Genomic DNA, 19367 nt, shown 5'->3' with positions numbered 1-19367 from the left:
AGTCTTAGTCTTTGCAGTATCATAGTATGTCTCTAATAATCTCAAGTTGTGGTTCAGACATCTCTCAAATCTCAAATAATGTACTTTAATTTTTAGTATAAATGTATAATGTATATTCATATAGTCAATATTCATTAAGGGTTTGCTGGGTTCCAGGTACCTTGTTGAACAAGTGCAAAGAGACCCCTGGCAGTTCCCAAAGAGCTTTCAAGTAGTAGGTGAGGAGGAGCAGATAATAAGGGGACCGTTATTATTTTAAAAAATAGTGTGACAGTGCTGTGTTAAAGCAAAGCACAGGGCACTGACTGTGAGGGCAATTACTCAGAGTATCTGCCCCAAATGGGAAAGCTGTGCTGGATCCTGAAGAGCAAGTAAGAGTAAGAGTTAGCCAGGATAAACGGGGTAGGCAGGGCGGGCTTGGATTGAGAGGTCCAAGGGAGCATGATACACTTAAGAGCTACAAATAGTTTAGCATGACTAGAATTTAGGATATGGAAAGAAATGATGAAAGGTGAGACTGAAAAAGTAAACAGAGTTGAATCCATGAAAGGCTTTTTAGATCCTGCTGGGAATGCAGATTATATTCTAAAAGCAATGGGAAGTAATTGAGGTATTTTAAGCAAGGTTAAGTTGGTGTTGGAGGAAACTGAGGTGTGAAATAAGATGTGGTTTGTGTTGTATAAAGTTCAATTTTACATTAGTAGGAAGAGTAGAATTGGAGTCATTTATTCAACATGTATTTAGTGAGCACCTCCTATGTGCCCAGCACTATTCCAGGTGCCTAAGATGCTTAGTGATCTGAACAAACAGAATCAGTGACACCATGGCACTTACATCCTGGAGCATAGGAAAAGACAAAACAATTGAACAAATATATAATGTTCTCCATGTCAAAAAGTACTATGAAGAAAAATCAAAGCAGGATAAAGTAGAAGGGACAGCTGTGAGCCAGGGTTTTAGATCTTTTTAAACCAGGGAAGTCATTTCTAATATGGTGGCATTTGAGCAGAGACCTACAGATGTGAAGGATTGAATGGCATGCATACTCCAGGCAGAACTAGTCATGCAAATATCCTGAGGTGAGGCAGCCTTAATGGCAGGCTCTTGGAAGAGCAGGAAGCCAGCAGGACTGGAGCTGAGACTGCAGGGGAGGAGAGTTGTAATAGGTGAGATCAGAAAGAGTATCAGTGGGGTGTTGAAAGGTTGGTTGGATATGTGAGGGTAGGACTTAAAAATGAGGTCTACTTTAGGAGGGTGGGGGGAGCCATTGTGTAATCTGTAAAAAGTAATAGTGTTGAAAAATCCTTTTGTTTACAAGTTAATTGATGCTCCAGAACTTTTTCTTCCAGTAAAGTTGAGAAGCTAGGCCTGCAAAAGAGTCTTCCCCCCTCCCCAAACTTGCCTGCACCTGCCATACTGGACCTGAGTACTCCTACTCTTAAATTCCTAAAAGCTTTTTGAAACTATGCCCAAGATGCTTAACTTGCAAAATGGTTCTTAAGATTAATAGCATTTTGGTCCACGTAGAATCTGGTAAAGGAATGTACAGGACTTTGTATTCCTTGTAACACACCTACAGTAGATGGTCAAGGCAGCTTGGTACATGTGAACGCTTTAAACTCTTCCCTTGAAAGATTAGGGGTCGCCTTATAAAGTGTGTCAAAAAGAGGTTTTTCTCTTGAAATTTAGCCTGCATTTTCATTTGAATTCTTAATTTTGCATTTGCTTTTGTTTCTGTATCTCCTTATTCCCTCTCTTTTTCTTTTTGTGTTATTTTGGTTATCCTGTAACTGGTCATATTTATTACATAGCTTCAGTCATTTGTTAGTATATACCTGTTTTCTTTAGAGTACACGTTTATTTTGAAAATGAGCTACATGTGTTTGTCTTTAGATATAGCCTTTGTTATTGTTGATAAAACCTATATATTTATGTATATGTTATATACATTTATATATGTTTATGTGTATAAATAGGTATATAACACATTTATCCACAATATCAAAAGCTATATCTAATGACAAACACATGTAACTCATTTTCATATGTACATATTTATATACTATGTACATAATATATATACATATTTATATATTACAGTATATAATATATGCATGGTATATGTATTCTATATTATGTAATATATATAAGTGTGTAGAGAGTAATGTTGGAAGGAGAGGGTACATGTTTTAGATCTTTTTACATTAGGAAGTTCTGATAAGGTGAGGTGATACTTGAGCAGAGATTATATATGTTACATGTATAATATAACATGGTGTTCACTGATACTTATATGCGAAACTGCTGGGAAAAGAGGTCATTGTTAGAAAGTAGAGTCTTTGAGGTCTGTTATAAACTTGTAGACCTGCCTAAACCTTAGGGATTAGACTGCAAGTACAGTACATTCTGTTTCCCAAACAAAGATAACATTTTCTACTTTAGGGAATCTAAACAATGAGTATTTTGCTTTCCTTTCCTTGTTTTATGAGGCTAAACTCCTTCTAGCCTGTCAGTTATGATTATATGTACTGTTCCCAGCTAATGCAAATAAGAGAAGCCGCTGATGGAAAAGGGAATTTTAAAGAGACTTCCAGAAGTACTGTGGCAACATGAAATTGATTCAATCAGTGTGCTGGTGGAGTTCACAGAGCCTGGCTTCTTTGTATCTACAAGTCATCACCACCATCTAATTTGGGATATATGTTTTTTGCATTTTCTGGATCTCTTTTTCAGTCAAAATGCAGCTGATCCAGAAGCAAAGGAGGCAAAATGCCTCTGTTGCTGTTGCTGTTTGATGGTCAATCCTAACAGGAAAGGAAAAGTTAATTAAAATCTATGAAAATGAAAAGAGTAACCTTTAAAGATAGACTGTACAATGTGGCCAGTGTTAATATGACAATTTGTTAATGGACGAGGCAGTTGTAATCAGTGTTAAAAATTACTTGAGGCTTTTTTATGTTTAGCAAAAGCTACTAATTAAAGGAAGCAATGACCTGTGAGATTATCCATGAAAACAATTTGCCATCTGAACATAACACCAAAGAAAACACTCATTTAAAATTTTTCATTTTCTACTATAATCTTACATTGGAGATGATTTTGGTTTACTTATATTTTTCTATTACCAGTCGGGTAGCTTTTGCATTTCTTTTGTTTAAGTGAGACACACATCGTTAACTCTCATTAATAGTAAGGGATTAAAACCACTGAAATCCCAAACTTTCCTGTTCATGAACTAGGTTTCATATGCTTGACTGCCCTTTAGAAGTTCTGTCTGATGTCTGGTTTGGGGGAAAGCTGTCCTTGAAAGACATTCTTGGTCTTTTTTTTTTTTTGTCTTGACATTGACACGAAAAGAAACAGATCTGACAAATGAAAATATTTGTGTTATATAATCCCTTTGTTAAAAAAAATCTACTTTGTGCTGTTTTTCTATTTCTAGATGAAACAGCAATTTAATTTGTTTATTGGAATTTAAAAGGACTCTGGATAAGAAGATATAGAAGAATTACTGTAATTGTGAGGATTTGAGGAACAAAAAGGGAAGATTTGCAATTATCTAAAGTGTATTTACCCTGAGTGTAAAAGAAAACAGATAGATATTAGAGGGAAATGAGAATGAATTTGTCACATGTCCTTATTATCTATAAACAGTCCTAACAATGAGAATAATTACTTATCCTAAGTGAAGAATCAGTTTGGGTTTCTAAAAAGTTTTAGGGGGATGATTGTCATCCATATTAATTCTGAATAATTATTGCTCATACAAACTGAGACACTCTACTAAGAGACAACAGCTAACATTCAGAGACCACGCAGCAGCCTAATTTCAGTGTTAGAAGGATCTTTGCAATAATCTGATAAATAACCCAATACGATCATTTTTTATTAATATGATCACTGTGGCCAAGAAAGATTAAGTTTCCATTTTTACAAATCTACTTACCTAACTAATAGCAGAGGAAGAGCTAGAACGCACATCTCCTGATTTCTGTTCTAGAATTTTTGCACTATATTGCATAACCTTCTTTGAGTGGGCTTAGTAGAAGAAACTTGTCCATGAACTTGAGCATTACTGATTGGCTTGTATGGGCATGAGTTTCATCTTTTTTGTCCTAATTGCTCAGTTATCCCCATTTCAGAGCTGGCTAGAATCTTCTGACTTTTGCCAGAGGAGAACTACTTTTTAGAACAAGAAGTCCCAACTATTGTAGAAAGATTAGAAGGGTGAAAATATAGAAAAACTAATGTGAAGTATAATGAGGTAAATTATAATTCTAACTTTCAGAATAATTATTTTGAAGTGCTGGTAGGGTTTACCTATTTTGTGTCATCTGGTTAGTTCATCTAATGTTTTTTCTCTTGAGGGGCAGATATTAAGTCTGTGATGTTCCTATATCAGCCCAGGATAGCAAGCTATGGACTTCCCCAGCTTTCCAGATATCATGGTAAAGATGTAAAGACCAGAGTACAGCAATATAGGAGCCAATGTTTCCCCTCCTCTCTCTTCTCTCTTAAATCTATAACCATTTATAAGAAATTTTGCCTTTATTGTTTTCTTAAAAACAAATGCAAATGTGTCTTTAGTATATACAATATTCTGAACTAAATCCCCTGAATATGGTATGGTACTTATCAAAAAGCTTAAATCTAGGAACAGATCCAAAGCCATAACAATGAACTATAATAGAATAATTACTATAATAAAAGTAGAAGCAAAGTGATTTGGGAACACAGAAGAAAAAGCAATATCTTCAGGCATATGAGTGGTATCTGGGTATAGGGTGGTTTGTGAAAGCTAACAGAGGACATTTGTTTTGAGCTGGGATTTGAAGGATGGTGATATTGTGTAGGTAGTGAAGGCCAGCAAGGACATGCAGATAATGCTAGAAGATGTTGCAGTGATGACAAAAGATAATACTCCTGGAAGTAGATTTATAGACAGATCCTTTATAAAGAGTGTGCTAAGGACTTTGGCCTTTATCTCAGTGAAATACTAGCCACATTTCACTCATCTCCCTTGCCCCCATACCAATGGAGGACATCAAAACTGAATTTAAGAACTTCTTTCCATTGAGCTTAGGCATATCCCTAGAATACTTGACCATATGCATTCTGGGAAGTCATGACCAATCAGTCACCTGTGGCAACACAGGTGGATTACAATACTATGAGGAGTTCAAAGCCACAGAACATCTTTGAGCAAAGAGTGACGTGAGCGTATCTGTTTTAGATTAATAACTCTGGACAGTGTAGGGGAAGGATTGAAGTGCTAAGAGACTAGAGGTGGGGAACACAGGATGCTATTATAATAATTTGGGTGAAAATTTCAGGAGATATTTTAGAAGTAGAATGTAGGCTTGAAGATATCATTGCTTTTCTGAAAGTTTTAGTATACAACTTTTTGTTTCTACCCATATATCCATTTTGGATTTAACAAAAACTGCTCTGTTTCATAACATTTGATCCTCACAAGATTCCACAGTATTGATCCCTACATATTCAAATCAGAAAAAAGTTTATAAGGTATGAGGAGGGAGAGGTTTATAATATTGTAGAATCTCAGTCTTCAGAACAGAATACAGTACCCAAGAGATCATTGATGGTCTTTATCCTAGCAACATGAGTTTTTACTCAGTTATTTTCTTTCTTACAAGCAGGTCTCTTTAATCATCAATGCATAGCTTATATTCATAATTGATAATAACTATCATGATATCTACACAGGTGTGATGAAATAGTAATGATAATTACTATTAATCAAGAAAATTATGTATAGTATCTCATTTAATCATTATAACAATCCTATAATGTTATATTTGTCCCCATTTTAGAGTAGAGGAAAGAGGAGTAGATCAACAGGATTGTATATCCACATGACTAATGCCAAATGTCATGCTTTGTGTCCCATTCGTAAAAGGGAAAGTAGGCTTTTTTAAAAAATTAAGATATGATTAACATAAAATAAAATTCAACTTTTAAAGTATACATTTTAGTAGTATAATCACAAGGTCATGCAACCATCACTGCTATCTAATTCTAGCACATTTTCATGAACCCAAAAAGAAACTCCATAACTATTAGCACTCGCTCCTATTCCCCTCCCTCTAGCCTCTGGCAACCACTAATCTGCTTTTTGTCTCTATGGATTTGCCTATTCTTACCATTTCTTCTAATGAAGTGATACAACATTGTATGGAAATACTACATTTTGTTTATCCATTCACCATTTGATGGACACTTGGGTTCTTTCCATCTTTTAGCTATCATGAATAATGCCACTGTCCAGAAAGGCCACACTCCAGAGCTGGGACAAAGGAAAGGCCTCATTCAGGAAGAACAGAATTTCTTCCTTCCATTAAGTTTAAGAGCCCTTTGGAAAGTCAAGTTCCTGGGCTTCCTTAATAAGCACACTGTGTCCCATAAGTTTTAGTACGTTGTGTTTTTGTTTTTATTCTTCTCAGGTCAAAAAACTTAAATTGTGTTTTGATCTATAGTAGACCCAGGAATCTGGAAGGCCTGAGGAGCCTAGATCTGGTTCAGCAGTAGGTACCTCAAGAAACCAGCACAAACGTTTGTAGCTTCTGTAAACAGGAGATGGTCAAAGAATAAGTCAAGTACTCAGGACGTCTGTAGGCCCCAAAATATACACCCAGTTGCATCTTAAGAGTCTAGAACCAGTACAAAGTCCAGGATAAACTGCCTTCTAACCTAAGTAATTTAAATAAAAGCCAAACTTTCCATTAGGTGAAGACAATTCGGAGATAGTACATATAGGAAGAAAAGTGATTTTATGCCTAGATTTGAGCATATAAAACTTATTCTTGAAGTAGTGTTTACAAGAGATCATAAACTTCTTTTGCTCATTTTGCTAATTGTCGCATATAGTCCTTTTGGCCAAGACAGTCGTTAGACCAATTTAGGATAGTGATCTATTTCCTTATGAATATGTTCTTACTGTCTCTGTTCTTGTTGCCAATAGAAATGACAAAAAACCATAATAGTTGACTGAGTCAGAACTTTGATTCTTTATCTTGGTGTTTCTCAATGCCAGACCCAAGAATGGGGTGGAATGGGTTAGATTATTGTGCTGTTTTCTGTACTGTAGCAGTTTTGTGGGCCAGAGATTTTAAGTCTCTAAGGTTGTCAAAATGGAAAGTTTCACCAGAAATGAATTAACATCAAATGAAAACATGAGTACCTGTATTTGGATGTTTTACCACATACCCAAGACAGACAGTGGACTGTAAACCTTTCATTTATTGACCTATTTGGGCTCCATTTGTAGACCAGTATGTTGTTTCAGCGTCTGAGACAGACCACAAGGGATAGCCGTACTTTTTGAATGTTGTTCTTCATTTTAACCTGTGTGTTTTCTGTGGTAAGGGCTGATGAGAAAACTCTTAACTCATTGTGGTATATCCAGATATGTACCAGTGGGTGGCAGTAGATATGGCAGAGTTTTAACTAATGTAGCTGCCTATAATAGATGGAGTCCAAAGGCAGTGTACTAGAAGGACTTTTTTGCTTATTTGTTTCAAATCACAACTGATTATTTTTCACACAATTTACTGCTTTTAGCAGGGATATTTAAGGGTGATTTTGAAAAATAATAATAAGAGCTGATACATATAATTTTTCTTATATACCAGATACTATTTTAAGCGTTTTGCGCATATCAATTGTAAGTCAAACACATTTGATTGTTTTTGTGATATTTGGGCTAGTATAGTAACATTGTTATACTTTTATCCTATTTACCTTTGCTAGTGTAATAAAATAGGGAAAACGTTTCCTGGCAAATGTTATATGAAGCTGAGAAATTATTCACTTAAACAGGTTTTTTGTTGTTTTATTTTGTGAGATATTCTGTACATTGTATGTTGAACATGCCTTGCCAAAAACTGCCTTCTTGAGTGTCTAGATATTTTCTTTCCATCAAATCCACATCTTTTGGCTGGGTGTGGTGGCCCATGCCTGTAATACCAACACTTTCGGGGGCAGAGGTAGGAAGATATCTTGAGACCAGGAGTTTAAGACCAGCCTGGGCAACATAGCGAGAAACCCCATAGAAACTCCATTTCTACAAAAAAGATAAAAATTAGCTGGGCACAGTGATGCATGCCTATAGTCCCAGCTACTTGTGAGGCTGAGGCAGGAGGATCATTGAACCCAGGAGTCAGAGGTTGCAGTGAGCTATGATCACACCACTGCCCAGCCTTGGGAATAGAGCAAGACCCCATCTTAAAAAAAAAAGCAACATCTTTTGATGTCATCTCTCAGAATTGAGGAATTTTAATGTGGACAGCTAGTAACTGTGGGTCTTCTCACAGACTGTTGATGTTACATAAGTGCCTGAATCAAGTTTTCTTTCCTTTCAGTTTGGGAAAGCATTAAGAAATATACAGGAATTTATGATAGGACTTGGAGTAAGGAGTACTATGTTATTTCACTAGAAATCTTGAAAGTCAAAGAAGAGCAGTGATTGTTTTGTGAAAAAAAGTACTGGACCCTTGTTCAGTTCAGAAGCCTTGGGCTCAGATTCATGGACTTCCATTAACTAGTTACATGACATTGGCAGACGAATTTGATCTCTCGGAACTCAGTGCTCATCTAGGAAACATGAGAAGGTTAGATTAGATCAGTGGTTTTCAGTCAGGATAATTTGGAGCCTCACAGCTTCACCAAGACATGAGAGGGGTCTACCCCAGAAGAGGAGAGAAGCTTGGCAGACTGCCCCCCAGGAATTCCACTTCTGCTCCCACAAAAGCAGCTCCCTTTCAGCTTTTGTAATTAGGCATTTATAATATACATTAGAAAGCATATGTGATTTCACTTATAGGACAGAATTTTACTTCTTTAAAAAAATGAAAACTCTGGGATTGGATTATTACTGTGTTCCTTTCTGTCCCTAAAATTTCAATGATTCTATTAAGTGGGTAGCCAAGGATGAAAAACAGAAACTGACTATTGTCTTTGGCATGTAGCTAATGTCTTGAGTATCTGAAGTGCTACTGTGGGAAGGTAAGTCCATCATTTATGACTTCTTTAGGGTTGTAGTGTGCAGTTTTATTTGATTGATTTTATTATATTAATACAATGACTGCCACACACAAAGAGGAATGGCACAAATTTACTTTTTAAAAAATGTTGGACTCTTTTGAAAATTTACATTATCCATTATTTTTGGTAAATGTCAGGACACATAGAGTAACACTGAACAGGCGCACTGAATTACTGACATACAAGAGCCAAAGCTAAATGCTTTTCTCTAAACTGCAATCATTAATTCAACATATTCTGCTGCCAATGCTACTCTGTCCACTGTTGGTGCTATAAATGTTACGTATTGGAAGCCTGTTTCTATAACTTTCCATTATCAGTTGGGCTGTGTTATAATAGGGATGAGATATCTTATGGTAAAAGTTAAAGGAAAAAGTAATACTTTCTAAACTTGATCCTCAACTTTCCTATGAAGGGTCAAGTTACTAGATGAGTGTGTTGCTCATGCACACCTGGCCTTTTAAAAACAAATGAACAATCTATCTGCAACTTTGGCTACCAGAAACCAGAATCAACATAAAAAAGTGTCAAACGTCCTTAAACAGCCAGATGGCTGGTTGCAAAGACTGCAGAAGAACTGGTACAAAGGTGTCTTAGTCAAAAACATGGCCATGATATATTACCCTAAGTGTGCCAGAGAAATGCAAAGTAGAAACAATACAGAGCAAAACAACTGGATTGTCCGATTCTTGTCCATGATGTTCTACTTTTTTATATGGAATTTTCCCCCCTCTAATGACTATATGCCATAATGGGTTAGTATCAGCTCATTTAAAAAAATTGGAGCCAATCCAAGAAAAACACACAGGGCTGGTGCCCTTTTCACCAAAACTCTTTCTTTAACTGATGTTGATGGAAGCACATTTCACCACAGCAATTTGCATGGCAGTTGAATTGCTGTTTGTATTGAACAGCAAACCAGAGAAGAATAGAGGGAAACATGAACATGCCAGTGGTGAGCAAGGGAGCAGAGCAGCCCTTCAGCTTTTTCCATGCTGATCGTTTGTTTTAAAGTTTATAAGAACAAACAAGGTTGTTCATTATAATGAGGGGCACTAAGTTGTCACAGCATTAAATCACTTCAACTATCTAGAAATCTCACCCCTATTCTCGTCTTGTATCTGTTTGCAGTAGAGTCGTGTTTCTCAGAGATGCTCAGTAGCCACATTTCTTCAGCACAGGTTAACGACCCTGTTCATCATTGCAAACGCGTGTATGTGAACAATACACCTAACAAGTGAGCAATTGCATAGAGCAGTAATGTAGGCGGAGCAGGGAATTAGAGGGATCTAAGGTAAGTGTCAATGGTAGGGAGGCAGTAGTTAGGGAGAGATGGATAGAAAGACATGGAAGCCCTGGGTGTTGACATCAGGGTACTTCTAAAGCAAGTCAAGAGAATACAAACAGATGTGTATTTTTTAAATCACAATATGAAGAAGGGTACAATTAGGCAGTGAGTCGTACAAGTGATACGTAGAGCAGGAAGAGAGGAGAGCAAAGTTCTAGGTGTGGCTTTAGTACTACCTAACTAGGTAATCTCAGGCAAACCATTTTCCTTCTTTGAGCCTCATGTCTGCATCTATTTATTGTAGAATTTTAATATGGAATAGAAAGTTCTTTCCAACTCTTAAGTTCTCCAGGTTTCTGAATAGAGATAAGAAGGTGCAATACAACCACATCCTTAGAGACTTTTAAAAATGGCAGCAATCCCACTAAAGCTTGTTTAAGCAAATGCAAAATATAAAAATAAAAAGAAGAAAAGGCAGAATTTATTGGAAGTCCAGGCGATTTGTGGGCTTCCAGCAAGGGTGGACATACTCCTCAACCAATGCTGTCTCTTTCTCCTGGCTCTCATTTCTTCTTTCCCAGCCTCTCTGTTGAACAAGTTCCTTCAACATGGTAGAAAATGCAGACTTGGGAACACCAGGCAATGTAAGCTTGTGGCTTTAGAAGGAGAGAGTATCTCCCCTGGTATCCATTTAATTCCTGAGCAGGATTGCTACTGGTGTTGCTTAGCTCCTTTGCTCAGGGAGGTAAGATGCTCTGACTTGCCAGCCCGGGTCATGACCTATTCTGGGGGCAGGGCAGATTAGTTAGGCCCCTTGACTGAAAGGTTCACAGGAATCACATGGAAAAGGGGAATAGTAGTTCTCAAAGGGAAGGGGTATGGCACAAAGGAAAAAAAACAAAAACAGGTGTCCACTTGTACCCTTTATATAAGCTAGGCAGTGTTTCAGTCAAGGAGAACATTTATTTAAAATTTATGTATTTTAAATGCCAATTCTGGGAATTCTTCTATAGTTATTTTCATTCAGCTGTCCCTAATCAATCATTGTCATTGGCATCAGGTTTGTTGGAAGAGCCGTGTGACTGCTGTGTATTTGGAGAAAACTGAGAGCATGATTTTTACATGGCTATAATTCTATGAAGTTCAGTGAGTAGACTGAACTTCTTTACATCTGTATTTTATCAGATGAGTGAGTTGTGTTTGGCTACAGAAGAGATCCAATACCCATTATTTATCCAGTGGGTTTTATCTAAGGTGTTTGATGCTTGACAAACCAAGCCGACTCTAGAAGAACAAGATTAGTTTTCTTTTGTGGTTGATGGACCTCACTAAGCATCAGTCAAGTTCCACTGCACCATTAAACAATATAATTCATTACAAAGGGCCCTGCTCTGAGAACTTCTAATCTCCAGAAGTAATGGAACTAAATGACCATGTCCTCACAGGGACACAGCAGTGATCTTATATTTCACGAATATTAAAGAGATTTGGGCTGAAGACACAGTTTGCTCAAACTAGTTGGGGTAGGGTAGTTGGCCTATCTGATGTCATTCTTCCTCCTTCTGTAACAGTATCCTAATTTTGCATTTGGAAACTATCATTTCTGTTCTTAGTTCAATCTGTTTGAGATTATCAATGAAAGTCTCCATACTTTGCCCTAGCCAAGCGATAGACAAGAGGTCTAAGCTAAGCTCATTACCTGTTCTCTTTATGAAGTTATATCTTGAGTGGAACGATACAAAGATCGGAAGCACCTAGAACAAAATGCCTATTAGCTCATGCTACCCACATTCCAACCTACCTAGACCTTCTCTTGTTGTTATTCTCTTCATATTCTGGATCCTCTTTTCCCTAATTTATCTATTAGTTACTTCTTTATCCCTCTAATAAATTCTAAGTGCTTGTTCAGTTGGCAACTCATTGTGGTCAGTTGGCAAATGCTGGGTATTAATCATTCCCAAATTCCATTTATTTTGCTCATGATTCTGTGAGTTGGAGTTGGCACTATGCTCAGCTGGATAGTTTGTGTCATCTCAGTTGGGCTCCCGTCTGAGTCATCTGTAGTCATCTTCAGGTCGGCTGGACAGCTCTGCTTCTGGGCTTTTGCTGGCTGCCAACTGGGGCAATCTGCAGGGAGGCGGGGGTAGAAAGAGTCCTGGACCATGTGTCTCTTGTCATCTAGCAGGTTGGCTTGGGCTTATTCAAATGGCAGTGACAGGGTTCCAAGTGGAAAAGTGAAAATGTGTGAGGCCTCTTGAAGCCTCAGTGCAGATTGACACAGAGTTGCTTCAGCTATATTCTGTTCACCAAATCAAGGTAGGAGACCAACCCAGATTCAAGAAGTGGAGAAGTAGATGTGCATGGTCTCTTGGTAGAAGAAGTAGCTACAATATCACAATACAAATAAGTAAGGATATAGGAAGAGGAATGATTGAGGGCACTTAATATACCACAACTCAAGTTGGTTTCTGTACTTTATAGCTGAAGAACCTTATAGCAAAAACCCTTTTTAAAATATACCCTAAAACATTGTCATGCTTCTCTAACTTTATTGATATGACTATTTATAGGAGTTTGAGGAGCCAGAGTTAGTTCCTCTACAGCATACAGAATAGAAACTACTTCTTATCTGTAATCCCAGCACATGTGTCTTGAGGAGATTGCTCGCCACTTCTTTGTGGCCCTCTTTGCTGTGCAGTCTCAAAGGGCCATCACCATCAGTTCTATCATCTGCCAGGTCTCTTGAAGTTTCGGTGTATTTCCTGTCCAGTTATGACACACTGGCATGACTCTGCTACCCCACTGTATTACCACTTTCTGCTGTATCTAGTATAGCACTTGTTAAAAACATTTGGGTTTGCATTTCTGGGATATATATTGAATTTCTGAAAGTTCTATTTTTCTTTTATGCAGCATAGCCTCTTGCTAAACTATATCAATCACAGAGTAAGGCAAATGCTAATATTAATGTATGCTGCTGTGGGTGTTTCTTGCCAATTTTCATCCGAGTTCTGACTCAGCCTAGTTCTCTTTAGGTTGTGAGGTCTAAATAAGATCATAACACAGGGTGGTGTAGCTGCAGGCAAAAAATATATTTTCCTTTATAGCAAGTTCAAAAATTAATGTAGGGCACTGGGACACCATGGCTACATGCATGCATTAAGACAGAATCTTCAGTTGACTACCTTCTAGCCACTAATTTCTCTGAGATGGTGCCAAACTTTTGGTTAGAAGTGGCTTCAATACATCCCACCCTCTCGGCGTGAAATGATAATTAATATGACTTTATAGTTGAGGTGGTGTTCTTACTTCCATTAATAACACTCGTTATACCAGGGTGTTTTAATTTGATTATAAAACTTGACTTTGGGGGGTGGAACTTGGCTTGGGAACTTATTTTAAGAGCAAATGATTTGTTTCTAATTTTTCTTTCAAAAGAAAGAGGCTTTCTCTTTTTTAAAAGAAAATTTGTGTCACTTTTGAGTTATTTAAATGTTGGATAAAATTTCTAAACTATTGGTAGGATTATGGATCTGTAATTGATATGGTATCATCCTCTGGTATCTCAAATAAAGCTGGGACCTCCCAGGGCTTCTCAGCTAGCTTAGGTTTGTCAGGGTCCAAAGCTCTGCCACATGTCACCAGTTGGGATCAGAGAGCATTCTTTTTACATTGCTTCTCACACTTAAACATTAAATTCTCTTCCCGGACAATAGTTTATTCAAGCTACTGACTGAATTACATTTGATGATAAGAGGCAACCCATTTTTACATTGTATTTTGATGGGTATTTTACTTTCTTGTTGTAGATCTGCTGGAAGAGACCCAAAGAAAAGATGAAGAAATGGGATCTCTGCAGGTAAAGTAAATTCTCAGATAGGGCAAGTATCCTTGGGATAAAAGCATTTGTTTTTTGCTCTGTTATCCTTTATTATTGTCACATTCACATTGGTACAGCAAATGGTGTGACAAGTACAGTGTTAGGACTTTAAAGCTAAAGTTGGAATTTGTTTCCTTTAGAAGTCTTTGAGAACACTTAGAAGCAGGAAGCCAACTCAGCCTCTATGCTACTTTTCAAAGAAACCTTTATTCCTTGGTATCACTTAATAGGAATTGCCACCTTAGGAAATGAAGGCAATATCCTCTCAAAGTCATTTCCCCCAAAACAGGGCTGATGAATGAGGATGAATTCATGGAATCTGCATTTTCATGAGAAAGTCAAAAGTATTCCGACTCCATGGATGTCATCTACCACTGACCAACCAACACACACATCTATGGAGATTAAGATTTACCTTGTACAACCTCTCAATTTACCATGGGTTTATATACATTTCTTGGACTGGAAAATTGTGTTTGACGGATTTCACTAGAATTTTAATTGACATTTCCACAGTATGAGCAATTGATGTGAAGTTTGGCATCTGACAGAAGTTCTTTCTTCCTTTTACATTGGGCTAACTTACAAGTGGGTAACTCAAGTGTCTGTCTTTATTAGGGGAAACATAATCAGTTATCCTCACATGACAGAACCAATTCACTTAATGTCATGTTGGGGATTAAGAACAGTAAATACTTTGGACATTTAGAGTTCTTCGTGGGCCTGGAGCTAAAAGGCAGGACTGGAGAGTGATATAATGAGCTGACTTGAGTGCTTTAGGGTTTAGGGGTAAAGATGTTTGCTTTTGGCAAATGAAGGATAGGTCAAGTAAGGGCCAAAGAGCAAGGAAAATGATCTGTGATTGGGGAATCTTCTATTTGATGGTATATCCATTAAGAGAAAATTGTATAATTAATCTGGAAATGCTGATGAAGCGTAGTTCTATACCTCTAATAAAAGTGGCGCATATTAGCTACAGTTTTATACAGATTAGATTCTATTAACATCTTGCACTATATTCAGGTATAAAAAGAAAGAATATTGGTTGGTCCAGTCAGGGACTAGGAAGAACTTCAAGCATATACTCACCCTGCCTAATTCTGTGAAATTAATATCAGCAATGCTTGTTGTTATAGAAAGCAAAGTTCTATATACACTAAATGTGTATACTGAGAAGGCAGTAAAGTATGTTTGAGGCATTTCAGTAACGTGTTGTGTTTGCCATTGCCCCTAGAATACCACATGTAAACATATTTGTTGAGCATATATCTTTCGAAATGGCAGCACAAATAGTTTTGAGTTTCTCTCACAATACAAATGTTGAAACCAGTAATCCCATTAAATCTAATAGCCTATGTTGTTTCTCAGATATTTAGTAAGTACTGGCAACATTTTCTACAAAAATGTCCATTCAGTGCAATAGAATACACTAGCCAACTAGCCGTGGACATTTATAGATGTAGAGTGTGCCATATGATGTCCTACAGCAGAAGAGTTTAATGTTGGCACTTTGTAGTGGTGATTAGTGCCTGATGCTAACACTCTATTAAGAACAAAGAGGGAACTGACACCTCTGAGAGTGCACAAGAGTGCAGAGGCATATCACAGAAAGCCTTTGATGTTAAACACTAGAGGAAAATCCATGGAAAAGCGCCTATATTCCTAAGTTTCTATATTCACATATATTAGAGGTGATAGTTTAGAGAAGACTATTAAAGTACATAGGTTGAAGTCCTATAATCGCACGATAGCTCTGCTTCTGATTTACTGGGTAACCTTGGGTAACTCAATTAACTTTGCTGTGCCTATTTTCTCATCTGTAATATAAAATCATAAAACTGTCTTGCAGAAGTGTTTAGTGTGGATTAGATTATCCCAGAGGGGAGAGCTAAATATTTAATTCCAATTTACAATGTTAGCAGATCCTCTTGTACCCAAATTGGAGTCAATTTTATTTACTCATTATCATCTTATAATTATGTATAACAGACATTCTGCATTTAATGTTATTCTCCTTAAGGGTGGGGGTGGTATTTTATTTAGCTTTAAACCCTTTCCAGTTTCTGTAAATAAAAGGTACTCCATTTTCTCATTGAACAAATGTATTGAGCATCAATTCTGTGCATAGCACCGTACGAGGTGCTAGGGATACAAAGGCAAGCTGCATATATACTGGATAGCTTCTTGCCCTCTATATCAGAATTAGTGGAGAAGACTATCAAATGAGTGTTTATAATAAAATACTGAATAGTCATATTAAAGGGAATGTATAAGTTGCAGTGGGAACATTTATTAGGGAAATCTATCCTTGTTTGTTGTAGGTAGGGTAGGTTTGGTGGAGTGAACGGGAAATAAGTGCAATCGAAGGTAGGCATGTTGAGCTGGAATGGGGTGGCAATCCAGGTAGGCTTCCCAAAGGAAGCCAGTGTTTAAATGATGACTAGGAGTTAGCTAGGCAAGTTTTAAAAATGGGTGAAGATAAAAAAAGTTTCAGGCAGTGAAAAGGATATGGGAAGGCCTAGGATAAAAGAAAGCACAGTTTCATGTTTAAGGAACTGAAAGAAGTTTGGTATGGGAGAATGTAGCATCTCAAAGAGGAGAGGCAAAACAGGAGTTTGTAAGGGAAGCAGAGATTTAAAGGACCTCCTCAGGGAGTTTGGACTTTACCTTTCATATGGGTGAAACCACTTAAGGGTTTGAAAGAAGAAAATGATATTATCAAGTTTGCATTTGGAATAGGTAACTGGCTGTAAATTCAAAAATAGTTAGGAACAGGCAAGACTGAAACCAAGGAGACCAGTTAAGCAGATATTTGTGAGACTCTTGGCAAGAGATGATGGTGACCTGGATTGGGTAGTAGCAGAGAACCTGAAAAATGGGTGGTTTCTTAATATATTTTAGCATATAAAGCCCATGTAACTTTGATATTGGATGTTAAGGTGTAAAAAGGAAGGAGCTAATGATTCTTGGGTTTCTTGATTGGGCAACTTCAAGGATGGTTGTGCTAGTCAATGAGGTAAAGGGAAGTTGGTCAGTTCAATTTTTGATGTTTTCAGATATCCGGAGGGTTGTCTGAAATGTCAAGGGAGGGTTCATATGAATCTGGAGGTCAGATGTTTAAACTTGACCTGCAGAATTTGATGTCATCAGATCTAGTGTCCGTATTATATGGATGATACTAAAAGTCATAGGAGCAAATGACAACTCCCAGGAGAAGTGTGTAGATGAGAAGAAACTAAAGCCTAGGTCAGAACCTCAGGGCACACCAACATTTAAATAACAGGCTAAGCGTAAAAATCCTGCAAAGGAGTGTAAGACATAAAGAAAATAATTTCAGAAGAGAACATAGTGTTATGAATCTTAGCAAAAGAATATTTCATGGGGAAAATCATCAACAGAACTGAGTAAATATTCGTTAAATCCTTGGATCCATTTAGCTATGGGTTTTAGGTTTCAAAACAAAAATTTACCATTGATGAATTGTAATTTCCTGTTATACCTATGAAGCAACTCTCATGTCATTTGCTTTCCCAGATGTCCACTACTTAGCACAGTGCCTCACCATGGTGGGTACTCAGTAATTTTCTGTTGACAAAACAAACAAATGGTACCCTATTTATCTGTTATTTATATAGAACCTATTCCTGGGTCTCCTTATGGTCCACCCATTAAAAAACAACACCTGTCTCTGTTCCAGAGTTCATTTTTTGCTTAAATTTTTTGGGGGAAATTGTCCAAGTTCTGTCATTCCTGCACACGCGCGGGCAGGGACACACACACACACGCGTGCGCGCGAGTAATTTGGCATGAGTGATAGGAAGCAGTGGAAAAGGATAAAATGGCAGGGGGAAGGGGTGGGCAGCAGGGAAGAGTGTTTTCAATCTTCAGAGGAATCACAAACAATGAAGACAAACATATTTGACAGTGATTTTTACAATGCAGCTTGTAATTACCAAAATTCTTCATTGGAGCTTAACATTGTCTGGCTCATTTTTCTGTGACACTCATTTGCGGTTACGTTGTGTGCTGCTCTTCTTAAAAACAAAGTGTTGTCTTTGACTATAAATGTGTAGTGCAGTATCAGAGTTCTATTTGCATATGAGTTTGAGGCACATTGAAACAAGCAAATCCCTTCTTCGATCCTCTCAAGATCAGCTGAAACATTTAAAATAGACACAAAAGGTAATCCATTTTTCCTCAGTTTAGTTGAAATGTACTCAGAGACTTGACACCTTGCTCATGATGGCTAGTAGTGGTAGGTGCTGCTGCTGTTTTTTGTTTTTATTTTTTAAAATACCAATCTATCCGGTTCACCTTTCATTGACTTCTCACTTTTCCCCACGTTGCTTTGTGAATCCAAAAATGCAAAGCATACCAAGAGTTAGTATCACGCTTAGTTATAAAAGCTTCACAGTGCTACCTATGACAGTCACTAAACAGAGTATCTGCAAAACTCATATGCCCCTCCTCATATGCTAACTTACGGTCATCTGTCTTTTCGTTTAATTTGAAATGAGTTAAAACTAGATGATTATGGACCTAACTTTTCCTATTCATTTTCTTCTTTTACTAGGCCATCTGTAGGTTATTTTGAGGCAGCCATATCTATATCTGTAAATTGGAGACAATAATACTTCATAGGACTGTTGAGAGGATTAACTACAGTAGGAAATGTGAAAACCTTGGTGCCTGGCAGGTCCCCAATAATTATTAATTCCACTCACTGACTATTTACACCTATTCTGTGCCAGAAATGATGCTACATGCTAGGGATAAAGCAGTATACAAGTCACACAGGGTCTCTGCACCCATGGAGCTCTTCCCTCCTTCTCCCACCCTTCCACCCTTGCCCTCTCTCCTATCTCCCCACCCCATAGTCAACCCTGAAATTTAAATTCCTATTTTGGTCAGGTTATGCTGAAGAAGGTATTATGTCTTTGGATTGCTGCTAAATACAATGAGGAAGAAGAAAAAAGGCACAATGTGGCAACAATGAAATTGATTATTGGGCTTCATATGAATATCAATCTCTTTATCTTAGGAGGAGAAAAAAACATTGTAGGTATAGAACCTATAATCTAAATGTTATCACAAGTATTTCCGGACACTTAGAAATTTTATTAGAAATGAGTGGAA

General features: G+C 37.4%; 1 protein-coding gene across 1 annotated transcript in view; it reads left to right on the top strand.

Annotated features, from left to right (window-relative positions):
• Nucleotides 1-19367, top strand: part of CEP128 (centrosomal protein 128kDa) — a 414369-nt gene that overhangs the window by 282155 nt on the left and 112847 nt on the right. The window contains exon 17 of the mRNA XM_012656064.1: nt 14161-14210. Within this exon, the coding sequence (XP_012511518.1) occupies nt 14161-14210 (50 nt within the window). The remainder of the gene's footprint in view (nt 1-14160; nt 14211-19367) is intronic.

This window comes from Propithecus coquereli, unplaced genomic scaffold (assembly GCF_000956105.1).
Source record: "Propithecus coquereli isolate 6110/MARCELLA unplaced genomic scaffold, Pcoq_1.0 Scaffold5, whole genome shotgun sequence".
Taxonomy (NCBI): Eukaryota; Metazoa; Chordata; class Mammalia; order Primates; family Indriidae; genus Propithecus; species Propithecus coquereli.
This window is presented reverse-complemented; position numbering and strand designations above follow the sequence as displayed.